This window comes from Callospermophilus lateralis (assembly GCF_048772815.1).
Source record: "Callospermophilus lateralis isolate mCalLat2 chromosome Y unlocalized genomic scaffold, mCalLat2.hap1 SUPER_Y_unloc_1, whole genome shotgun sequence".
Taxonomy (NCBI): Eukaryota; Metazoa; Chordata; class Mammalia; order Rodentia; family Sciuridae; genus Callospermophilus; species Callospermophilus lateralis.
The window spans coordinates 173,061-199,579 of NW_027510163.1; the positions used below are offsets into that span (position 1 = coordinate 173,061).

A 26,519-nucleotide genomic window follows, 5' to 3' on the forward strand; every position below is an offset into this window, starting at 1 on the left:
CATTTTTGATGTCACATTTCAAACTAATGCTTTTTTGTGAAGGCTGAATGCTAAGCGAATGAACATCAATGAGGACTCAGAGTTGCCAGCAGAGTTCAAGGGTGAGGGCAGGTAAGATATAATATGGACAGGCCAGGGTTCAGTCTGATGAGCCACATTAGATACATGGAGGGCCTACTACTATCTTCCCCATGCTCAGCACACAATCCAGTAACATTCTGCATAGCCACTGCTCCTTGCATATCCACAATGTATGTCAAATTACTCTTTACATTCTGCCTGCCACTTCTCATACATTTACTGAAATGAGTGAGGGAAAGTGAGCACTTATACACTAAGATTTTCAGTCACACTTAGCACATATTACTAGATGATCTTAAAAATATTTAATTTGAGAAAAATAGATTATTTTCCCAAGGTTTTCTAGAATATTTCTAACTAGAAAAGTTTTGGTATAAATTTCTGATGAATCATTAAAAAATAAAAATTTTATTATGCAAAATTCACAATTCTCCAAAAGTAATTTATATTCTAATAATATGTAATTCATAGTATAAATGAAATTCATATCATCCAGGTTTTTAAACTTTAAAAAGAAGCAACACACACACACACACACACACACACACACACACATATGGATATTTGGCAGTTTTGAGTATCCAAACCACAGACGTGCAACTATGAGGCAAATTTTTCACCTCTAAGGTATACTCCTGGATGTAAATTTAAGTACAAACTCATCAACAGTATTCATAGATTCTCACAAAGAAGTGTTCAGGAACAAGAAAGAAAACCAGCTTCTCACAAGTCTGTTCTCACCTCTTGCACTGTTTTACACCCAAGAGAGAACCTTTCCAAATAAAACCAGACAATGGCTCGCATTTACCAGCAAGGCCTTTAAGGATTTCTTTGCAGAGTGGAATATTAAACATACCACTAGTATTCCTTACAGCCATCAGCAGCAAGGAATAGTGAAAAGGGCCCACAATGAGCTGAAGGCTGCCATTTGAAAACAAAAGGAGGGAGACAGCACCTCCTCACCGTCTCCCCATGGTATTCTTTTTTTTTTTAAAGAGAGAGTGAGAGAGGAGAGAGAGAGAGAGAGAGAGAGAGAGAAATTTTTAATATTTATTTTTTAGTTATCGGCGGACACAACATCTTTGTTTTGTACGTGGTGCTGAGAATTGAACCCGGGCCGCACGCGTGCCAGGCGAGCACGCTACCACTTGAGCCACATCCCCAGCCCTCCCCATGGTATTCTTGAGACTATCCTCTTTACTCTGAATTTATTAACAGTGCCTAAAGATGATGACTGCACACCTAGCTTCAAACATTGGCCCCTTGATTGGGCCTTTTCATTAACACTTAGTACAATATAAAGACTCCTTCACCAATTATTGGTAGAAGCCTTCACCACTCATGAAGTCAGATAGGCGGTTTGCTTGTGTCTTCCCAGAAAAAAATCCACAGCAAATCTGGGCCCCAGCCTGGCATATCTGACCCTAGATGTCTACCCAACATGATGGCCTGCTGCACAATATAAGGAGAGAGGAAGCAAAAATTCAAGACGGCATGAGGACTCCAGAAAGAGAAATATCACAGGATCACATGGGGTGATATAAAAGGACTAATTCATCAGGACAAAAATATTGGAGAAAGCCAGGATCGTGGTTCTAATTCTCCTGGGCAAGTTTTTTTCTACTTTTATGCAGAGCTGTAACCATCGAGAGTGCCGTGGCCCAGGTAAATTGGGCCCTTGTCACTAGACCACCCCTTTTTGCTGTGGCTAATTGGGAAGGGGCTTTACCTAAGCTCTTTCTCTAAAAACTCCAACTCATTGACCCTGAGTTATCCATCCAGGAGGTGACTGTAACCTGGAATGCCAGCATTTGCAAACCTACTCTGCCCATCTGTATCTCTGTAGTAGACAAAGAAACCTATAATCCAATCAGAAGGGCTAAATCATCACAGTGAGGAAATATTCAAAAACAAACTACAACCAGAAAAAAGTGAAAATAGAAGAAAAATTTATAAAGGATATTGAACACTGAGCAATAATATTTGTAGAAAAGAGAGGAAATAAATTATTAATGGAATCAGTTCAAAGTGTTTACCATCTGAAGTCAGGCATGACAATATTAAAGGAGTTTTGAGATTATGGGAAGGTTGTCAAGATATTTTACTATTCATAATGTGCAAGGAAAGACAATTTGTCCATGAGATTGTTGAGAGGCAAAAGGACCAGAGGTACTGTGGATTTCAGGTTCTCTCCAATAAACTGAAAGGATCAGGGAATTTTCAAAATAGAATATTGAAGCTAACTAGAATGTCATTTACACAGAGCCTAAAGTAAATATTTTTAAAGCCTCCAAGTTTAAGTTCCCAGGACATTTTTAAAAATTATTTATTCCTTCTGCTTTGTTATATATCACAGCAGAATGCATTTCAGTTCCCAGTTCACATAGAGTATAAATTTTTATGACTCTGGTTGTACATAAAGTAGTGTCACACCATTTGTGTCTTTACACATGTCCTTAGGGTAATGATGCCCATTTTATTTCACCATTTTTCTTACCCCCATGCCCCTCCATTTTCATGTATCCCCTTTGCCCTATCTAAAGTTCTGCCATTCCTCCCATGCTCTTCACCATCCCCATTGTGGATCAGCATCCTTATATCAGAAAAAAACATCTGAATTTTGTTTTTTTGGGAAATTGGCTTACTTCATTTAGCATAATATTCTCCATCTGCACCCATCTATCTGCAAATGTCCTAATTTTATTCTCTTTTTATGCTGAATAATATTCCATTGTGTATAAACATACCACAGTTTCTTAATCCTCTCATCTTGAAGAGCATCTAGCCTGGTTTCACAAATTAGCTCTTATAAATTTTGCTGCTATAAACATTGGTATGGCTGTGTCACTCTAATATAATGTTTTAAAATCCTTTGTGTATAAACCCCAGAGTGGGGGCTGGGGATGTGGCTCAAGCGGTAGTGCACCTGCCTGGCATGCATGCGGCCCGGGTTTGATCCTCAGCACCACATACAAAACAAAGATGTTGTGTCTGCCGGTAACTAAAAAAAAATAAATGTTGAAATTCTCTCTCTCTCTCCCTCTCACTCTCTCTTAAAAAAAAAAATTAAAAAAAATAAATTCCGGAGAGGAATCCTGGGTCAAATGGTGGCTCGATTCCCAGTTTGACAAGGAATCTCCATAGAGTTATCCATATTGGTTGCACCAACCTGCTCTTTTTTCATCAATATATGACTGTCTCATTTTCCCCAGATCCTTGCCAGCACATAATGTGTTTTGTGTTTTTAAAAGCTGCCATTTTGACTGGAGTGAAAGAAAATTTTAAACTAATTTTGATCTCTAAGAATCTTTTAAAAATAAGCTGTGTTTCTCAAGAAAGAGAATAGTGAAGGAAGAAGATGTGAGCTAAAGGGACTCAGGGTCAACCAGGAACCAGACAGGGCTGGGATCTGATTGGCTGTGCCTTTTTTGTGGAGGGGCGCCAAGTCAGAGCAGGCTTCTTAGACTAACATCACTCCAGGCTAGGGTACATCCTGATGGGTTGGTTTTCCTTCCTGAGGTGTAGATCCTCAGGCAGTAGCTGCTCTCTGGATGTTACACTCTCAGGTCTCATTGTAGTGAAATGTATCTGTGTAGGATCTAATTGGAGGCCACATTCTCTCTGCTCTGTAGAAGAACAGGTTATTTCCCACCCACACATGGGCCACCGCCCCTAATGCTATTCACCTCCTGATGACAGGTGGCTGACTCAAACTGTTGTCCTAAGTCATCTCTCTATGATCCTTGTCCTTCCTGTGCAACATGCATTTCCTGACCCTGATCTTTGAGCCAGAGGACTCCTGAGTCTGCCAACGGGGAGGGGTCTGCTGTGGTTTGAGATCCAGTGGTCCAGCTTGACCTGACTTTGCTCTTTTTTTTAGAGAGAGAGAGAGAGAGAGAGAGAGAGAGAGAGAGAGAGAGAGAGAGAGAGAGAATTTTTTAAATATTTATTTTTTAGTTATCGGCGGACACAACATCTTTGTTTGTATGTGGTGCTGAGAATCGATCCTGGGCCACACGCATGCCAGGCAAGCATGCTACTGCTTGAGCCACATCCCCAACCCCTGTCTTTGCTCTTTGTTCTCTGAAGAGTCCCCTGGGAGACCCTCATTCTTACAACCAATTCAGAGCCCTGGTTCCACAAGGGGATGGGCAGAGGCCAGCAGGCCATGAAGGAGCATCAGTGGTTGCTGAGCCCCTTCCCCAGTAGCTGGGCATCCTGCACAACCTGTGCAAACATGGCTGCAGCCTTGCCATGGCCCTTTCACCCTGTGCTGGTGTGACACAGAAGACCAAGGGCAGTGACCAACTGTGTGGAAAGAGCTGGAGCTTGGTCCAAACAGCTCCTTATTCTGTCCTCAGGCATTCTTTGCATGATGACCAGTGATTCCCCACATCAGCACTTAAAGTCACAATGCACAATCCACACTGAATGAAATGCACCCTCAGGGGCCACTCTGAGCACCCAGCAAAGAGACCAGAACTTCCTGCAATTAGAGGCTTAGACAAAAGACTCTGATCAATCCTGAAGGAGACCACTTTGCAAACAGAAGGAGCTTCCAAATTGCACAGACTTGAAAGAGTAGAAGAGGAAAGCCCCACAGGACCAAGCTGACTCTGATAAGACATGGCACGTGACAAGAAATCAAATCCTTGCTTATGGCTTTCAGAAGCAACAAAGGCTCCACCCTCTGAACCCCATCCCTTCCCCAAAGCCCTTAATTCTTAACACCATCACTTTTCGGGTACAGATTTCAATATAAGAATTTTTGGGGGAGTCCCATACTCAGGTCATTGCAATGGCCAGAGGGATGGTGTGTCACTGTATTAGTCTTCCTGGACTGCTGTAACTAAACACCCAAGCTGAGGCTTGTAGACCACAGAACCTGACTGCTTATCAATGACCTCATGTCAGTCACCACCTGTAGCCACCTCCACCTTTGCCTGAAGGCCAAATCCAACATCAATTCAGTGGATCTTGGGATAAGAAGAGAAATAGCAGCTGGCCAACCCTAGGAGCCCTACTTCCTTACCAACTCCCATGCTTTGTGGAACAGAACGCCAGCATATTGGGCCAGCGCTTTCCCCTGTCTCCAGCCCACTTCATCATCTCTGAGATCTTCAGCATCCTCTGGGCTGGGTCATCCCCTTCAGGCCCAACCACACACTTGACACTGTTGGCTTTGTAGCCCAAGTCCCCACAGAGGCTCCAAGTTCTTAACCCATAAGTGTCAAGGTATCAATTCTGCAAATGTATCAACAAAATTATATTTTTAAATTATTATTAATAGAGGTAGTAGTACCAGGGATTGAACCATGGGTGCTTTAGCACCGAGCTCCATACCCATTTTTAGATTTAGTTTGAGACAGACTCTAAGTTGTTTAGGGCCTTGCTAAGTTGCTGAGCCTGACTCCCAAGGTGCAATCCTCTTTCTTCAGCCTCCTGAGTCACTAGATTTACCGGTGTGCACCACTACACCTGACTTCAACATGATTATTGACATTGTGCATCAAAATAGGCTGGAAATCATAATGTAGAGCTTATGTTTTATTGCATTATGATTTAACTGTTTTTAGATAACAATGTTCTCTGTTATGTGCTGTGTCGAACTTTCTCAACTTCTCCTATCTAAGCAACCTCCCTTAAATACCTCTCCACATGGAAGCAGCTCTCTCTGACCCTAGAGCATTTGTAACCCAGGATCATGCTCAGTACATTTGATATTCTACCCACCAGCACCCAACATACTTACTTTCTGAGGACCCAAGGTCTCCTTAATAAACATAGTCTTGTCTGCTGCAGTGGTGTATGCCTATAATCCGAGCTGCTTGGGAGGCTGTGACAGGCAGATTGCAATTTGGAGGCCAGTCTCAGCAACTTAGTGAGGCTCTGAGCAACTCTGCAAACCTTGTCTCTATTAGGATATTAAAAAGGCTGGGCATGTTACTCTGTGATTTAGCACACTGAGTTGAATCTCTAGTACCAAAAATAATAATAATAATAATAATAATAATAATAATAATAAATAAATAAATAAATAAATAAAATAAAAATGTAGTAGAAACAACCCAGAAAATGCACCGGGCTGTTAATTTAGGATGTTCGCAGGTGAGATTTGTGAAATGCATTCTGAACGTACAGAATTTGGGATTTCTGGATGTAACCCCATCTGTAAGTCCAGTGCCTATGGAAACGTGAATATTCAAATTTCCAAATTAAAAGAAAGACCTTTCCTCCACCTCCAGCACCCTCTCCTGATTCCAACTCTGACTTGAGGCAGATAAGCCTCCTGCATGCATTTTCAATTAATATTCACTCCCCAAGGATTTAGGGGAGCCTCGCAATACAGGAAGCTCTAGTTTTTTTTTTTTTTTGGTAAAAATACAGAACTGATTTGGAATATTGAAAACAGATTATCTGTTGCAGCAGAAGAACCAGGGTCCTGCTGAGAGCACCATCACACTGATCTCCAGTAAGAAGACACTTGGCCTCGTGTCCCCATGGCTTAGCATGCAGATACCCCAGGCCCTGAGTGCATCCATGGAGCCTGGAGTAAAGCACCCTAGAGATTGCAAAGGCGGAGCCTGGTAGAGCTGAACACTCACTGATTCTCTGAGGCGGGTTACGCATCACAAAACTCTTGGTGGTGAGAAACTGATGTGACTCCATTTTTGAAAAACTAGCCTCTACCTCAGAGCAGGACCTGTCCAAGGGAGGGGTGACTCTTGATCTTGGAAAACCCACAGAGCATTCCTAGGCAGGGAGAGAGCTATGTGCTGAGTTGTTTGTCTATTAATAATAGAGATCTGCAGTGCCAGGTGTCTCTGACTCAGCAATGCTACTTCCTGGAAAGACCAAACCATGTTTTTGGCCTACACCTTGACCCTGAAACCCATAGAAAACCACTAGCAACAGCCAATCAGCAAAATACAGGGAAAATAACTGGAATGCCAGGTGACCCTTCTCCCCAAGTAGTCTCAGTGATCCATAACATGTAAGGAAACCATGTAGTTTGGCGGGGCACACTCTTGCAACTCCTCTTGGCCCCACCTCTTGAACTCACCAATCACCCCTACCCAACTTGTTCCTGCCAGGGAATGTGCTAATCAATGTTAAGGGTTGTTGTTTGATTTTCCCATGGTGTGAAAAGATTTGTGTGTGATTTTGTGTCATGTAGAGTATCTCCCCCCAAACCTATAAAATCTCACTGAACAAAAAACCAGGACTCACTCCCTGGGACGGCTGTCTTGGAAATGGTTGTGAATCCAGCTAGAGCTTGCAGTGAAGACTCCTGTGTGATTGCATCAGATTTGGCTCCTGGAGGTGTATGGGGACCCAGGAATCTGGTATAACAGTGGGAATAAAAAATAAACCCCCCCACCACCGTACTCAAGCCCCACCCAGTTAAAAAGCTCCAGAAGCCACAAACTCACTAGGCAGCCAGAAAGGAGAACCTGTCCCCAAGGGCACCGCCCAGGTCAGAGTTTGCAGGTTAATTGGATTTAGCCAGCAGCGCGGGTGGAACCAGGACTGAGATGCCAGCAGAGTTTGGGGTGGATTGTGGACCCTGGTTGGGGGACAAGATCCTGCAGCAGCACCAGCCGCAGCCTTGGGATCCCCAGAGCAGAGGGGCGCTCGGCAAGTCAGGCCTCACTCAGGCCCGGGGAGGGGTCTAGCGACGGCCCCTGGGAATGAAGTGGTGGTGTCCTGAGACCCAGAATCACCTAAACCCAGCCCCGGGCGCCTTCTCTGCTTGGCCTGGAGAGCAGTGCTGGGGTGGGGCACAGATGGAGGTGGAGGGCCAAGCAGGAGGAGGGGGCTCAGCCCGAGCAGAAGGGGGAACTGGGTCGAGCTGCGGAAACTGCGCCTGAGGGTATGTTCTTTCTAGGGCTTGTGGCTTTGCTTGAAAATGTTGGTACATCTGAATCCTTGACAAGGAAACAATACACTGGAGGGGAACTTCCTCCTGAGAGACAAAATGAGGTCAGTCTGTGCAGTAGAGGGACATGTGTCAATCGGGCAAGTGAGTGTGAGCTCACAGACATGAGCCCACAGATGCCTGAAGCCTAAGTCCAACAGATAATACTAAATCCTACATACACTTTTCCCTTTCTTTACATGCCTATGATTATCCTTCTACAAACCTCAAAGTCCTTGTCAGCACCTGAAGACAGCATAAGGACAGGGTTTCCTTGGCTTCCTGGTGAAGCTGCACTGGTCAACGTTTCTTTCCTGCTTTGCATCATGACCTTTTCTGTTTGATTTTGGGGCAAACACCTGACCAGACCTGTGGGATCCCTAGACTCAGGTCTCTGCATGAGACTTCCTAACAGTCAAAGTAGAACATCTACACTAAGCACGAGGCACCCATTTTATTTCCACCGCACATTGCTGCCCTAGAGGACTGCCTTCCTTCCTCCCCCACCCTCTCTGCTGGGGATGGAACCCTGAGCATCAGAGCCAACCCCAATTGCTTTTTTTCATAGCTCAGGCTGCCTCCTCAAAGCAACAGAGGCCAGGAGGTGATGAGAATTACTAAAATAGTCTTCAAATTGTTCTCATTTTTAGATAGTATGTATGGGTCATACATATGATATCTTTAAATAGTGTTTCAGAAATGTGGAGACTGTGTCTTTCTAAGTTGCTTGAGGTCGCATCAGCTGAAAAAAACAATATATATGTTATATAGTTCTTTCATTTTCTTTGAGGTACTGGGGAATAAACCCAGTGGGGCTTGACCTGGACCTCTGAGCTACATCCCCACCTTTTTCATTTTATTTTAAGAGAGGGTCTCACTGACCTTGGGCTCCTCCAGCCTCAGCCTCCCCCAGAAGCTATGGTTTGTTTTTGTGTTGAGGATAAACCCAGGGCCCCACCATGATGGGAGAGCACTCTATGGCTGTTGCACACATACAGCAGAGCCACATGGCACCTCCATCCCAGAGGCTAAGCCAAGGCTTCCCACCTGGATTAGTTCCCAGCACAGCGGGAAGCTCCGCCTGAAAAGGGCTGGTGCCAAGAATCTGCCATTAACCCAATTTCAGCCAGTGATTGGATGACGTTAGCTGTCAGTCACGATGCAGAGGCGGGTCTGGAGGCCATCCATCCGGGATGCTGGGGGAACTGTCCAATCAGTGCGCAGAGGGAGGGGAAGGGCGGGCTTCTGCAATCTCTCGGGCTTTTCTTCCTCAGCGACTGGGCTACTCCTTCTCTGGCGCCTGAGTTCTCTCCTCAGTGAACCAGGTGATTCTCGCTCCCTGTGAACCCCAGGATCTTGGGTGATTGGAGGTTCCTCAGAGAACCCCAGTTCACCACGGAAGCCAAAAATGGTGAGTATGTGTCCAGGATTGAAGGTGCCGGGTGAGCACCTGCCTTGGGACCCAGCACGTTGGTGAGCTAAGGAGGGTGGTGGAGTCCGCTTTGGCGGTTGGCCCTGTCCCCTGGTTCCCTGGGTTTTGAAGGGTGGCTCAGGTCCCTGGTGTCCCCTTTGCTCCCTACTGGTGGCCCACACCGACTCTTCCCAACGTGGAGGAAGCAGGGCCACAAATGCACCTTCCTTCTCCCAGGGGAGCTCCTCCAGAGGCTGCTGTTTGTCCTCCAGATTGCAGGCGCCTCCTGCCTTCTAAAAGTCACCTTCCCTCCACCTCACAGCTCGGCCAGACGTTCGTTCTTCCCACTCGGTCCAAATGGACACCTTCTGCTAATTTTCATTATCACTTAGTGAAATATTGGAAAGAATCTTTCTTCCTTCTTTCCTCCCTCCCTCCCTCCCTCCTTTCCTCCCTCCCTCCGCAGCCTTAACTTGGGATCCTCCTGCTTCAGCCTCCCACATATCTGGAATGACAGCCTGTGCCACTGTCCCTGGCAAGAAGGACAATTTTGAAAGCATTTGTTTTCTATTTGTGAATATTATACTTGAGGGGAAAGAATAATCACTTAACACTTCCTTGTGTTTGGTCAAAATAACTGCCTTAAAGGGAATAAGGAGGTTGTTTATAGATCCCAGGGATATGGAATCGTGGGCTTCATCAATAGAGTATAACTGCTCCTTTTTCTGATAGTCCATGATGTAGAGTCACCCCAGTCATGTAGTCACGTAAGCACACAGGGTAATAATGATGTAGGGACAAAGGAGGCAAGGCACTGAAGATAGCCAGAAACTGTTTTATCTTGCTGCAGCCAGTCTCAGAGGGCACAGCTTTTGCTGTAATCAATCAATCAATCCCCTGAACCCTGAGTTCAGGTGGTTTTAGGGTTTTATACTCATTGTGTAAGAGGAGTTGCTCAGAAGTTCACATTGTAATACTGAGACTTTCAAATAACTCTCAGACCACACAGTCTCATTCCAGTTAAGCCTTTATTGCTGGCTCTTGGCAGACACTCTGCTCTCAAAAGAATGAGATGGTCAGAGTGGTGCCCCTGCCTTCAGTTGGCTCCATATTTAAGCACAAAAACCACAAAAGGGACATTTGGGGTTCAGGCAATGCAAGCAAGGTTGAAAGTTGTGGTCAGTTAGTCTCCAGTTGGCACCATAGATCATTCTGTGTTCTTGGGGGATTTTCATGAATAAAAGAATACAAACTGCCCCAGTCATGACTTTTTTGTGTGTCATGGCTAAGTTCAGAAAATGGAGTCACCGTAGTCAAGTTGTCACATCACACACATAAAAGCAGCTTTTTCTTTCTCTGTTCTGACCAAGATAACCCTTCAAGGACAGCACCTGATAAGGGGAGAGCTTCTTCTCTCCTTTCTTTCCTCCCTCACCAGCTGTTTCCATGAAGCCTAGTTGGTAAGTTCTTTGTGAAGCCGAGCTCAAGGCCAGAGGCCTTGTTTGCACATTTCTACAAACTACTATACTGGATACAAGTGTGTAAAAAACTAGTAAGGGGAGTTCGAGTCCAGCACTTGGAGTGCTAATTTCTTTCAGACTACTGGCTCAGTAAAATAGGGCAACATAAAAATAGGAAGTTTGTCTACACTGAACTTTTTGGTGGACACTGTTTTGTTGACAGTCCTAAAATTAGCCATGGTGAAGATTTCTGGAGAAACCCAGTTAAGATTTTCTGTGAAAAAGGGGATGCCAGTACAATAATGTCTGAATCATTTTCAGTCCTTCATCCCCAGCTCTTTTCTGTCTTTTTTTTTCCAAAGACAGAGAGAGAGAGAGAGAAAGAGAGAGTGAGAGAGAATTTTAATATTTATTTTTTTGTTTTCAGTGGACACGACATCTTTGTATGTGGCACTGAGGATCGAACCTGGGCCGCATACATGCCAGGCGAGCGTGTTACCGCTTAAGCCACATCCCCAGCCCCCCAGCTCTTTTCAATATGATTTTCAGAAAGGATCTGGGTATTTTTCCCAGCCTGACCTGAAAATTGTGATCCTCCTGCCTCAGCTTCCAAAACTGTTGAGATTAAAGGCATTGACAACCCCAACTGCAGAAAATAGTTCATTTTAACCCAAATATTAATGACTATTATAAGGTACATGGATTCAAGTTACCCTGAATGATGTGTGTGTCCCTCCCTGGAAGAGATTACATAATTACATCAATTCTTTCTTTCTTTCTTTTTTCTTTTTTTCTTTTTTTTTTTAATATACCAGGGATTGAACGCAGGGCTACATCCTTAAACACTGAGCTACATCCCCAGCCCTTTTTATATAGTATTTTCACATATGATCTCACTAAATTCCTTATGGTCTCACTAAGTTGCTGAGGCTGCCTTTGAATTTAGCAATCCTCCTACCTTAGCTTCTCAAGCTGCTGGGATTACAGTTGCGTGCCACTGTATCTGGCCTACATGAACTTTACAAAAGAAACTGTATCACTGCATTAACCAATTGCATTGGTAGGAACATCAGATTGTTGGGGTACAGAAAAAATAAAATTTTTTCTGTATGTCTGTTATTGCATTCTGAGCTCTGGTAGATTTTGGAGATGTCTGGTAAGGTTAGGGATATAATCTGAGAAATTTTGAGATTGTGGTCTGATACAGAAATTAAGATGATTGGCTATTGAAGGGCTTAAGTTAGCCCAAAATAATTTTTGTTCTCCATAGAGAACCCTGCCTTTCTACCCTCATGGTGGTCTAGTTAGCTCAAATCAAGTACTCTGAAGGTTCTTTGATGTAGATGCAACTGTATAGAGAACTTGAGTTCACAGCTGTAAAAATCTTGTGCTTCTCCTTACCTTCCTTAGGTGTAGACACCATGTCAGATTTCTTGGGCAGAGTTTCCCTTTGGACACTTCACAGGGTCCCATGTCCTTCCTCAGTTACTATCCTCTCCTGGAGCTGCCACAAAGTGCCCACAGCTGCTCTGTGCCCTGCAGGGTGAACAGAACTTCAGGCCCTGGGCCAGCTCCTCCTAGGGGACAACCTGAGATGTGGAGTGCAGCCTCTCAGGGAAGCTGCTGGGGCTCTGGGCTGAGGAATCTCCTGGAACAGGCCTCATTTAGACAGCTACTTTGGTCCCTGGGACAATGACCCTGGATGCTTTCAGGGAGCAAGACCAGGAGGTAGTATGTTCCTGCTGTCATTGACCTTCCCTGCCCCTTGAGCCTGACACATGTATTCTCCCTCAGCCACAAAGCTTTCTGTGCATCACTTTGAAATGATGTGCTCACTTATCTGAGGCCCAGGTTTATTTATTGAGAACCAAATGGGATGGACTGTTATTAAATAGGCAAGAGAGAAGTGGATTTTAAAAAGTTTAGTTACATTTCCATTGTTACAAATCCCAACTTACAGCCAGGTACAGTGGTGCTCACCTGTGATCCTTCTTGCTCCAGAGGTTGATACAGGAGTGTTGCAAATTTGAGGACAGCCTTAGGAACTTATCCAGCTCTTATGCAGCCTGGTGAGACTGCATCTCAAACTAAAATATACAAATGACTGGATGACTGGGGATGTGGCTCAGTAGTAAAATGTCTCTGGGTTTAATCGTGGGGTACCAACCCCCCCAAAAAAAAGAAAGAAAAAAAAGAAAAAGAAAAGTCTTAATTACCTAATTTACCTTTTGCTACCCTTGAGTATGTATAGAAAGTCTGTAAGATTCAATCTTGTCTTTTCCGTGATTTCAAATTGAAATCCAACTCTAGATTCCAAAATGCCATGTAAGATCCAGAGAAACTCTGTCTTGCATTTTTGCTGAAGAATTTGAGTCCAATTCTGTAAAAATAATGGTGGATAAATTTATGAATGTGATTTCATGAAAACTAGTTTGTGTCCTTCACAAGGTGATGAATTTGACAAAAGGATGACAGTTTTTCACTGTTGTTGTCTGGACTTGGCAGGTTCATGTTAACTGTGTGGTTTTTTGGTATCAGGAATAGAGCCCAGAGGTGCTTAACCACCAGCCCCTTTTAGATTCTTTGTTTTGAGACAGAGTCTTGCTACATTGCCTCTGCACTCAGACTCCTGAACCGCTGGGTTACAGGTGTGCACCATCACTCCTGTCTTCATTGTAAATTTTAAGGACAATTTTGGCAATACCTGAAGTACCCAATTATGATGATTTAATCACTGAATATCAGTGAAATAGTAAATGACACTTGTTTTCTGGAAAGGAGCCATATGTCTGTGTAAATAAGGGTGCCGATCCCTTCAAGAACACTCCCGGTATGTCACCTGATTCCTGTTTCCTCCTGAGTGCCTCCTCGTAGGGCCACCCCTTTGGGAGCTGGCCTTTTGGCTTATGAAATTTGGGTGCAACATAAATGCTCTCTCTACTCTGTCGTGTACAATGTTTTGGCTGATCTTAGGTATAGGGCACTATTTCCAATTTTTTGAAAAGTATTTTTTGTTGTTGCTGTAGTTGGAGAAAATACCTATTTATTTATTTTTATGTGGTGCTGAGGATCAAACCTAGGGCCTCTCATGTGCTAGGCAAGCACTCTACTGCTGAGCTGGAATCCCAACCCTACTATTTCCATTTTTAGATGTAGTTTTCCTTAAGTTTACCCCCAAAATACAGTAAACCATGCCCTAAATTTCCAGAATTTCCTGAAATTCTCAGTGCTTTCTCAGAGAGTGTCGATTATGGGAACATTCAATCTCCTTTGTGAGAAAGTGTGTTGTCTTTTCATTGATTTTGTTGTATTTTATGCCTCTAATTGTGTAACTTTTATATTATAATAATTATTTTTATCTGTCATAACGTGTATTTTTTTTGTGTATGTGTGTGTGTGTGTGTGTGTGTGTGTGTGTGTGTGTGTGTGTAGGACTGCTGGAGATTGATCTGAGGGAAGGCCCAATACATGCTTGGCAAGTTTTCTACTACCGAGCTACTTTCCAGTCCAAGAGAATTAGTATTGTAGACTGTTGTTTATTTATTTGCTTACTTTTGAGTGGTGGGGATTGACGCCATGGACTTGTTCATGCTTAGTTATCCTCCAGAAATGAATTTCAATTTGTGAGCAGTGTTCTGGAGGTGGGCAGGTGTTTTACTGGGGAGTAAACCTACAGGCACTTGACCACTGAGCACATTCTCAGCCCTTCTTCTTATGTATTTATTATTTCTTTTTATTTTCTTTTTTTAATATTTTGTATAGTTGTAGATGGACAGAATATATTTATTTTATTTGTTTATTTTTCTGTGTTGCTGAAATCATATCCAGTACCTCAAACATGCTAGCAAGTGCTCTGCCACTCAAGTACAATCCCAGACCCCTTTTTAATTTTTGGTGAAGACCAGTCTCTCTAAATTTCTGATTGTCTTGCTGAGTTGCTGAGACTGGCCTCCAACTTGCAATTTCCCTGCCTTGACCTCCCTTGACCTTTCTAGTGGCTAAATTACAGGTGCACACCACCACACCAGCTGTTGGAATGACTATTTTTAAAAAAAAAATACTTATTTTAAATTTGCAGTTGGACACAATACCTTTATTTTAGTTATTTATTTTTATGTGGTGCTGAGGATTGAACCCACGGTATTGCATGTGCTAGTTCGGTGCTCTACCACTGAGTCACAACCCCAGCCCCTGGGGTATGTTTTTGGTTTTTGAGTGTGGTTCTCTGTCAGAGGCAGGGACATTTTCTTTTTGCCTGTTCCATCACTGTGAAGACATCATAAGCATGCTTACAGATATGAATGGTGGCCTGTTTCACACCCAGACTGTGTGGGATAGTTCAGGAATCTAGGCTACAAACTTGTTGCTTTACCACACTCTGGAAGAACTTCTGCCTTAGGTTTCTTTGCAACAACATTGCCACAGGCATGATGAATCTCTTTCACAACAGACAACCATTGCATATGTGGCCCAACCTTGGTCAAAATGTCCTTGAGCAGAACATTGGTATGTGTCTCATGACTATATATTATGGTAGTGAACTGCCTGCTGTTAAGAAGAGTTTGACAGTCATTGGACATTCATTGTTCCCATGAGACTTAGAAAAGTCGTGCCTGCTGGTTATTATGAAGATTATTTTGAGAGTTATAAAACTTTGTAAGGCTGTTGTTTGGACAAGGTGATATTTTTGGGTCATTGAGTTATTTCTAAGACATGTGCCATCTTTCACTTACCCCTTTCTGGTTTGACAGTAACCACAGGAAATTATAAAATTGTTGTGTGTATTAATAAATAAATTAATCAAATAGAGAATTCATGTTTGTTTTGGTCATTTAATACTAAGCTAGTTGACTACATTTGTTCTGGAGTAAAGCACCTGCAAACTTCTAGTTGTTCTCAGTGTAATCACAGAGGATGAGGTCAATCTCCAGAAAATGCATTGTGACAACCTGTGTGAAAGGTTGTCTAAATGTTTTCTGTGAAGGAATATCCTTAGTGACCCCATGCCCAGAGAATGTGGGTGGGGGCTGGTTCTAGGCATTTCTTTAAGTATGGAACAATAGACTTTCAGAGGAAACAAGACATTAGTAAATACCATGTTGTCTATATTAACTTTGTAGGTACAGGGAGCCACTGTAATTGGCAGAATCTTAGTTTCATGATTCCTGCAATTTCCTACTCATCACCTTTCTTTTCTAAACATAAGTACTATCAAAAGTGCTTATATTAGCTATGTACCGCACAACACATTTCTAGGACATGTAATAGAGATGCAACCAATAAAGAAGTTAGGAGTAATCTGTGAGCCTATCTTACTTCCTGTGAACTCACCAAAGAAAAGGTATAAAACACTATGATGTTTGCGTTCTGAGTAGCCGATTTCTAGTGTTGGAATGCCTGGAAGAGGTTGAGTACAGTAAAGTTTTGATGGTCCAAATCGTGGAATTAATCGAGAGGCCAGGGAATCATGTGAACATCATGCATGTTGAGTATAGATTTCTCATGCTGTCAATCTCTCCTGGCCTCCCCTATACATTTGGTGGAATATTTTAGATCTCAGTGACCTTTGAGGATGTGGCTGTGAACTTCACCCAGGAGGAGTGGGCTTTGCTGGATCCTTCCCAGAAGAACCTTTACAGAAATGTGATGCTGGAAGTCCTCAGAAACATGTCTTCTATAGGTAATAATGATGTTTTAAAAATTAATCAAATAGAGAACTCATGTTTATTTTGGTCATTTATGTAGAAGGTGAAAAGGGAATCAGTTGGTGAATTAATGCAGCATAAATAGCATGTATCATTTGGCAAAGCATTGTTAGCTCCTAAATATTCATAAAGATTGTTCTGTTCTCTCATTTTAGGAAACAAGTGGGAAGACAAGACCACTGAAGTTCAGATTGAAAACTCTGGGAGCAATGTAAGGTAACTGTACTCACAAGAGGAGTCCATGAGGGGGTCTGAGAACTGTCATGTAAAATTTAAAGGAAACCAATGAAAGAAGTATGCATAATTTGAGAAGTATTTATTCTTATAGTGCTTTTTACCAGAAATATATACTTAGCTGTAACAGATATTCAGTCTTTTCAAAGTATTTGATATGCAAAAAGTACTATGAAATTGCATATGTGAATATCACTATTTGGATAATAGCCATAGAGAAGCTGTGTTGCAAAGGATTGTTTGCTTTCAATTTTCTTATTTTTAGGCAAGTTGAACAAGTCAGAAAACTTAGCCTTTACCTGATGTTGGTAGTAATGTAAAGGTCTATCAATAAATAGAAAATTGTGAATGAATCAAGCATTGGTTATGTGCTGGTCACTTCTTCAAAGAAGTCATGGTAAACTTCCAAGGCACAGAAGCATTTGGGGAAACCTTCAAATCATTCCAATTCGTTAATTGAACAAAGAAAAATTTTAATAGAGTAAATCCGTGTGACTTCATTATGTGTGCAAAAGACTTCTTATATCCTTCATTCCTTCATAGGCAGATCAAATCTCACTCTGGACACAAATCCTACAAGCCTGAGGAATGTGAAGAGAAGCCATGTGAATTTAAGCAATATAAGAAATTTCGGGTTTCTCCCAAAAATGTTCACACACAAATGTTAATACAAACTGAAGATGGACCTTATGGATGTACAGTACCTGGGAAAGTCATCAGTCATTCCAGTGACATTCAAAGGCATGGAGATACTCATACTGGGTGTCAACCCTATGAATATCAGCAATGTGGTGAGGCCTCGTCTCCTCCCACAGGTGTTCCAAGACACATGAGAACACACAGTGAATGTAAACGTTTTCAATGTGAGGTATGTGGGAAAGCCTTTTGTTTCTCCTCTTTATTAAGAAGACATGAAAGAACTCATGCGGGAGAGAAAGTGTATGAATGTAAACGAGGTAGTCAGACCTGTATTTCATACACAAGTCTTCAAAGGCACATGGGGAATGAACATTTCAAATGTAAGGTATGTGGGAAAGACTTTCCTTATCCTAGTTTACTTAGAATACATCAGAGAATGCATACTGGAGAGAAGCCCTATGGATGTAAGCAGTGTGGAAAAGCCTTCACTCAGTCCTCTGGCCTTCACTCACATGAAAAAATTCATACTGGAGAGAAGCCCTATGCATGTAAGCAGTGTGGCAAAGCCTTTGCTACATCTCATCAGCTTCAAATACATGGAAGAATACACACCAGAGAAAAGCCCTATGAATGTCAACAGTGTGGAAAAGCCTTTACTAATGCCTCCTGCCTTCAGAAGCATGAACGAACTCATACTGGAGAGAAGCCCTATGCATGTAAGCAGTGTGGCAAAGCCTTTGCTAGGTCCAGTGACCTTCAGAGACATGGAATAGTACATACTGGAGAGAAGCCCTATGCATGTAAGCAGTGTGGCAAAGGCTTTGCTAGATCCACTAATCTTCACAGACATGGAAGAATACATATTGGAGAGAAGCCCTATGAATGTAAGCAGTGTGGCAAAGCCTTTTCTACATCCAGTTCTCTTCAGATTCATGAAAGAATGCATACTGGAGAAAAGCCCTATGAATGTAAGCAGTGTGGCAAAGCCTTTGCTACATTCAGTTACCTTCAGTCACATGAAAAAACTCATACTGGGGAGAAGCCCTATAAATGTGAGCAGTGTGGAAAAGTCTTTTCTACATCTAGTAACCTAAAGATTCATGGAAGAAGACATACTAGAGAGAAATGCTCTGAATGTCAACAATGTGGAAAAGTCTTCACTACTGCCTCTGGCCTTCAGAAACATGAACGATCTCATACTGGAGAGAAGCCCTATGAATGTAAGCAGTGTGGGAAAGCCTTCACTCAGTCCTCTAACCTTCACTCACATGAAAAAACTCATACTGGAGCGAAGCCCTATGATTGTAAGCAGTGTGGCAAAGCCTTTGCTACATCCAGTTACCTTCAGATTCATGGAAGAATGCACACTGGAGAGAAGCCCTATGAATGTAAGCACTGTGGCAAAGCCTTTGCTAGATCCAGTCACCTTCACTCACATGAAAAAACTCATACTGGACAGAAGCCTTATGATTGTAAGCAGTGTGGCAAAGCCTTTTCTAGATCCAGTTACCTTCAGATTCATGGAAGAATGCACACTGGAGAGAAGCCCTATGAATGTAAGCAGTGTGGCAAAGCCTTTGCTACATCCCCTATGCTTCACAGGCATGGAAGAATACATAGCAGAGAAAAGCGCTATGAATAACAACAATGAGGAAAATCTATTGCCACATCCTGTCTGCTTCACACACGTTAAAAACAGATACTGCAGAGAAAACGTATGCATGAAAACAATTGGTAAACTTTGCTGTTATTACTGTTTCACTCATATACATGTAGGAAGTTACTGGAGAAAAATCCTTTGAATGTAAAACCTGGTAAATTAATATTTCATGTCATCCTCAAAGACAAGGAAGGACTCACACTGCTGAAAATGTGTGTGTGTGTGTGTGTGTGTGTGTGTGTGTGTGTGTGTGTGTGAGAAAGAGAGAGAGAGACAGACAGACTCTGGGGATTTAGTCTGGTTGTGCTCTACCACTTAGCTACATTCCAGTTACTTTTTATTTTGAGACAGGGACTTGCTGCATTTCTTAGGATCTTCCTAAGGTGCTGAGGCTAGCCTCCAACATTGATCCTTCAGAATCAGCCTCTCAAGTCTCAGGAATTAAAGGCATACACCACCACTTCCAACTGAGTAACTCTTTAAGTGTATTAAATTATCACAAATTATTCCATTTTCCCTATTGCCTTCAAAGCCATTTTATTCACATTGAAAAACAAACCCTCTGAATGTAAGCAGTGTGGCAACACCTTTGCTACATCCCATCAGCTTTATAAACATGGAAGAATACATACCAGAGAAAAGCTCTGGAATACATACCAGAATACAAAGTAGAGAAAAGCTATATCCTGTCAGCTTCCCCTCCAGCCCTGTTTTCTTCTCATATATGAAAACACAGAGAGAAGCCCTGTGAGTGTGAGAAATGTGGGAAATCTAGTTTTCTCAGTCTTTTCCTAAGGCCTCAGAAGATTCTTTTGGAATAAAAAGAATAAAACCTATGCAAAAAAAAAAAAATAAGTTATTGAGCTGTTCTAGTTTTGTTCAATTGTATGAAAGGACTCATACTGTAGAAAATGCTGAGGATAAGCCATGTGAGGCAGTATTCAGCTTTCAGAGTTTACTCCAAAGACATAAAGAATTAACATCTGGGAAGATCCTTTTTCTCTCTTTCAAAATTGTAGTAAGACTTTCAACTTTCCAGGTCCCTTAGAACAGTATGTAAGAAACCACACTGGAGAAAAGTCCTGAATGTAGAAATGTGGTAGGATCTTTGCTTGTTTCAGATCCATTTGAACTTGTTCAGACTTGAGGATATTTTAATTTTATTTCATTTTATGTATTTATTTTGAGAAAAAAACTGTAGGTGTGCGAAAATGTTTGTGCCTTCATTTCTTTTTTTATCTATTCAGAGGTATCAAAAATGCACCCTGGTTTGGAGAGGAGCATTGCATCAGCATGAAGATTTTAAAACAACATGTTTTCTTGGTTGAATCTCTCTTATTTTTAGATTCCATTTTCCTGTATTTTGAATCTTTTGTGTCTAATGTTTCATTACATATTCTGTATGTTAGTTTAGGCCTCTCCACTCCTACCTTTTGTACAGGTTGGTGAGATGTCTCTTCTGAACTTCTTTCCTCTCTGTCTTTGTTCACATTTCACCCAGGAGTGCTCCACCACTGAGTTTCTCCACAGTCCTTTTAATTGTTGTTTTTTGAGATGGAGTGAGGCTGGGAGCTGGGACCATAGGGATGTGTCTGTGTAACCTGAAGCTGGCCTCTTTCTTTTCCTTGATTGCTTATTGAGCTGTTGATGACTCTGGGTCCCCACTCTTGACACTTGTGCTTGTTCTAAGTCTCATGTATTGTGCTGTATGTAAGCACATTAAAGAGCATTATAACATAATGTCATTTGTGTATATTACTTGGAGAGGCACTTTCTCAAAATATGTTTTGTCCTATGCTTGAGTTGCTTTCTTTTTTCTTTCCCCAGTTCTGGGGACCCAATCCTGCCTTGTGTATGGTAGGCAGGCATTCTTGCACCTAGCACTCCCGTAGCTCAGGTGATGAGTTTGCTGGTGCTGTGTGTGTGGACTCCACTGATGACCACATCAGCAGATGCAGCTCTGTAGGTGTTTCCTCCACAATTGCAGATGGTCTCTTCCTTCTTAAAGGTCTTTTATATCAGTGAATTTTTTTTAAAAAACTACATCCAAGTTAGCTTTTCTCCCCATGAATAATTCTTAGGTGGAATATCTAGAAAACTCAGGTTTGATTTCTCTCTGTGTTTAGAGTAGCTCAGTAGCCCTGGGAAAATTGTGTGATAGTTTCAGGTTTAAGGTTAAGAAAACCTACTTAATACACTCTACATGACCAAAGGGTTGGTAAGGAGTGTCCCAGTCTGATGTGCTAATATAGTGGCATTCCTTTCACCACCAAAGAATCTTAAATAAGCTTCTCCAGAGACCTTTGTTAAAATTTTCTTTCAACAGAATGTCAGGTAAAGATTTTGCAAAGATCTCAATATGAAGTCTCAGAGACTTCTGGTTTTGTGATAAAGCTTATAAGACCTCGGACTAATCTTACAATTGGTACACAAAGTACTTTCTGTGAACTAAAAAAAATTCTTCACGTATACACCTACAGAAAATATAAACCTCTATCCCTGTCCCACTGGGTGTAAATGAAGATCAATGAAATTCCAAGCAGTGAACCAAAAAATTTTAGGTGATACACCTCAGAATCCTGCAGCTAATAAATCTAATCCTGGAACATCTTTGGGTGTCTAGGCTCATGTGCCCTACATCATTGATGCAGCTACAGCCTCCCATCAGGTGACATTCTGCAGTACATGCTGTGGAGACGGCTGTTTCTTCTCAGGCTAAAGGATCAAAGTGAGGTTACAGAACAACTCCAAAGCTGTGGACACACATTTTCTATCATGTCCAACTACAGCATCAACTAGTTATGAAAATTAAATATTTCCCTGGCTCATGAGAATGAGAGGATCTGGGAAAGGGCTGTCGGGGATGAGGGATGGGGACATGTGCTCGGTTCATAACCTTCCTTTGATCGCAGGAAGAGGCTCCCAGTTTTCCTATCTTATCACAGCTGGAGGGACTCATTGTAGCTCCTTAGGCCCCAGATTCACCTGCTGCTGAGGAAGAGGGTGACCTGACCTTGTGTGAGGAGCTTTTTCCACTGACAGGACTTTGACCTGCAGGCCAGGAGACTGCAAGGGAGGCATGGTGTTCAAAGGGCCATTCTCAGAACCATCAGCCAGTCTCCTCACCCCCAAGCCTCATTGTGCTCCAGCTGTCATCATTCAACAGTGACCACGTGTCCCTGTCCTGTGGAAAAAGGTCCCAAGCATCACCAACATGCAAGTGGAAGAGGCCACAAATCATTTAACTTGGGAAACCAGGAGGCCTGAGAATGAAGCCATCCAAGCCTCTCTGACCAAGCCCAAGGTAGGAGACAACCCTGGGCAGAGCATAGTTTTGGTGTCCTCAGCCAGAGCAGCATATCAACATGTGTGGCCACCTTTTCCTCTAACCTTCCTTCACCAGAAGGAAACCAAGCCTCTGGTGAGACACACCCATCACAGGGACCAGGGATGGAGCCAGGACCCCTGTCCAGGGGTATGACTCCTGGAACCCACGTGTAGCCTGAGCTTTCCCCAGAACAAGGCAGAACTCCCACACCCAGTATCTTTAATTTTCACTTTAAAACTAGAAAAAGGGGGCTGAGAGGATTCCTCGGGGTGTTTTCTGGCCAGGCATCTAGTGTGGATGGGCTGGCACTGGGGTGGGCAGCAGAGTCTCAGTCCTCTCCTCCCACTCCAAATCCCCCTCCAGGGAAATTCCTGTGTCTAGGCTGTGGTGCTGCTCTTGGTGCCAGAGGACAACCCCACCTCAACCCCAAGCCCTCTGTGACTGTCCTGACCATGGGAAAGCTGGTCATCCCTCAAGGCTGTTTGACACATCTCTGGGTCTCATGTTCCTACTCAATTCTTTGAATTGCCCAGAGCTCAAGGCTGTATGCACCCAAGTAACCTGAACTGAGATCTGGGGCAGAGTTGGGTCCACTCCTCACCATATTTCTTGTTCTGGGTCCCAAGGGCTGATGAAACATGGGGATGATGCAGGCCTGGGATTATTACTGTCCTGGAAATGGGTCTTTGAGAGGTCTGTGCAGAACCCCAGATCACATCAGCAACCCACGTGGCCTGGGTCCTGATCCCCACTTAAGATCTGCCCTTGGCAGGAGCAGCCTCCAGAACTCAGCCTTCACATGGGAGGAAAATGGCATTTCTGTCGTTCTGTCATTGCTTCCCCACTCATTGTCCTCGTGGCACATGACTCTTCTGTTAGACATGAGGTCCTCTTTCAGGTGCCCAATTCGGCTTGGATTTTCAGCTGACCCTGAAATGGTTCATATTGTTAAGAGCATGAAAGGAGCTGACAGGTTGCCTTTATGTCCCAGGGAGGCCACAAGGTTGGATCACCTAACATTGTGTGGACTCTGCAGGCTTTTGTGTATCCTGGAATGTGCTTGGGTTTTCTGCAATAACAAACCCAAACAAACACAGAATAACCAAATTGTAAACTCTAATTGACATCAAACTAAGGACTTTCCATCTCATTAATGAAATATTTTGCTTTGTGCCAGGTGTGGTGGTGTTGCCTTAATCCCAGCCTCTAGGGAGGCTGAGTCAGGACGATCAAGAGTGTACAGACAGCCCCAGCAAAGTTGAGCTGCTAAGCAACTCAGAGACCCTGGCTCTAAATAAAATACAAAATGAGACTGGGGATGTGGCTCACTGATTGAGTGCACCTGGTTCAATCCCTGGCACCCCCATCTTCCTCCCCCCCAAAAGCCAATTGTTTCTTCTGATTGGCAGAATCCTGGACTCTGTGGCATGTCTGTCATTCTGTCATTGCTTCCCCACTCATTGCCTCCTGACTCCGGATTCTTCTGTTAGACATGAGGTCCTCTTTCAGGTGCCAAATTCAGCTTGCATTTTCAGGTGACCCTGGAATGGTTCATATTGGTAAGAACGTGAAAGGAGGTAACATGTTGCTTTCATATCCCGGGGAGGCTACGAGGGCGGATCATCTAACATTATGTGGACTCCACAGGCCTTTGTGTGTCCTGGACTGTGTTTTGGGTTTTTGCAATAGGAAATCCAAACAAACACAGAACCAAATTCTAAACTCTATTTGACATCAAACTAAGGGCATACCATCTCATTAATGAAATATTTTTTTTGTGCCAGGTGTGGTGGTGATGCCTTAATCCCAGCCACTAGGGAGGCTGAGGAAGGAGGATCAAGAGTGCACAGGCAGCCTCAGCAAAGGCCAGGTGCTAAGCAACTCAGTGAGACACAAGCTCTAAATAAAATATAAAATGGGGCTGGGGATGTGGCTCACAGATTGATGCCCCTGAGTTCATTCCTGGCACCAATGGGTCCCTCCAAAAAGAAAAGCCTACTCTTTTTTCCAATTGGCAGAATCCCAGCCTCTGGGACAGTCATCATTTTGCTGCTCCTTTGCTAGCAAACAAGTTTTTATTTTTTTTCTTGTAATCTCACAGCTGTGTCCTCATTATTGGATTGGCATTGGGAAAGAGGGTGGAGACTTCAGGTACACCTGTCTCTTGGCTGATATCTCTCAATAAATTTTGGTTTTAAAATATTTTGCCTGATGTTGGGGAGGTAGTATAGTAGAACTGTTTTCATAGTGTAGGACTGTTTTCATAGTGTAGGACTCACATTCTCTTATTTTCAAATTTGTTTTATACATTTGTATCCCAGCAGTGACCCCTGCACATAGCATGGAATTGGACCTTGTTTTCATTCTGTCTGCTAATTTCTACCTTAGGATAGGATTGTTCACTCAATTGCCATATAATGTCACTGTTGATATAGTTTGATTTATGTCTGCCCTTTTACAATATTCTATTTTCTTATGTCTTTTCCCCTCTATTCTTCTTCAAGGTGTTGTTTTTTAAAAACTGGCCATTGAGCTTAGGGGTGCTGTGACACTGAACTACATTCCCTGCCCCTTTTAAATTGTATTTTGAGAGAGGGTGAAGGTAAGTTGCAGAGGCTGGCCTAGAATTTTTGACCCTCCTGGCATGATTTTCACCACCATCCCAGGGTATGGCTCTATTTTTGTTGTTGTTGTTGTTTTCTAATAAATGATTTATTCATTGATTTGTTTCATTTTTTAAATGTATTGGCCTAGTGATGTGTCATCATATGTAAAAAATAAGCTCACTTGGCCAAACCTACAGATGGCCTTGTTAGAGACCTGGCACTCTTAAACCACAACACAAGAAAAAGAGCACAGGCTCCAATTTTGAATCAAACTAAATCAAAGTTATATTTACATATCCAAGAGCTGGCCATGTCTGTCTCTCCCTAAAGCCTGGGCTAGAGATACCCCAGCTCTCTAGGAACAAATTTTTATAGTACAAATGTTTGCAAAGAGGGGAGTCTTGAGAACTTACAGTAACCAGGATTTGGACAAGCATAATACAAAGTCAGATAGTAGGTTAATGAACTACATGGCTTAACATTTCAAGGTAGGGAATAAATTCAGATCCCAACATTAGAATGTATGAGGTACCACTGAGGTTTCAGAGAGGGTTGTTATCTGGTCACGGGGAGCCATGTATGGGTGACTTCAAGGCATGGGCAGGCATTCCAAGGAAGTTTAGAAATTGCAGTAATTTATAGTAAAACAAAAATTAGTTTTCTTGAGTTTTGGACAAGATGGCTCCCAATCTTAAGAAGGAATTAGGCGGGGTTTCAGAGTTATATTCTCAAACCCATTACATTTATGGTCCCACCCACCTTCTTTGTACCACAATAGCAAAAGTGCTGTAGATGGAGCTCAGGGGTTCTATACCCCGGTCATGGATTCAATGCCCAGTACAGGAGTGGAGGAGCACCTAGAGTTGAGTTCTCAGTCCTAGACGGGTATGTGGCCACTATTCCACACTTGGGGGAATATGACTGTTTATATGTAAGCCCCCCTCCCCATTGTCATTGATAATGTTGGTGGGAGACTGTTTTGGGGCCAGTGTGCAAGATGTGAAAGACTTCACCAATTCAAGTTAACAGTAAAAATACAATTGTATTTACTTTCTGGGAAGGGGTAGATACTGAAGCCAGAAATAGACAGGCAGTCAGTACAGACAGGTAAATAGAGTCAGGTCTGATCAAAGAGGCCAATTTTGAGTGAGTCTGGCACGTTGGAGACTGTCCCCTGAGGGCTAGAAATGTTAATTCCTTCAGAGCCCTCACTCCACCCTAATCAAGAACTGCCCTGGCTCCTTCCTGTTGCTGAGGTAGCCTCTCCCAGGAATTGCCCCTCCTTATAGAGAGCTATTAGGTTGTTATGTGTCCTTGGCTGCTACATCCTGCCCTTCCCTTTTCAGTCCCCCCTGTTTGTCACCTTTGTGCCAACTCACCAAGCATTCCTGGGCCTCGTCACCAAAGCAGGAAGGAGAAAGATAAGGGAGAAAGGCATGGAGAACCTGGGTTCTGGGCCTCTCAAATTCACCAGTTG

At 42.9% G+C, this 26,519-nt stretch overlaps 1 protein-coding gene across 1 annotated transcript; it reads left to right on the forward strand.

Annotated features, from left to right (window-relative positions):
* The first annotated feature begins 58 nt into the window (after positions 1-58).
* On the forward strand, positions 59-19,090 carry LOC143639904 (uncharacterized). The gene is made up of 8 exons (XM_077107934.1): positions 59-111; positions 1,716-1,746; positions 16,424-16,550; positions 16,731-16,791; positions 17,353-17,414; positions 17,748-18,192; positions 18,277-18,528; positions 18,613-19,090. The coding sequence occupies exons 1-8, from the start codon at positions 59-61 to the stop codon at positions 19,088-19,090; spliced, it is 1,509 nt and encodes a 502-aa protein (XP_076964049.1).
* Positions 19,091-26,519: the final 7,429 nt, after the last annotated feature.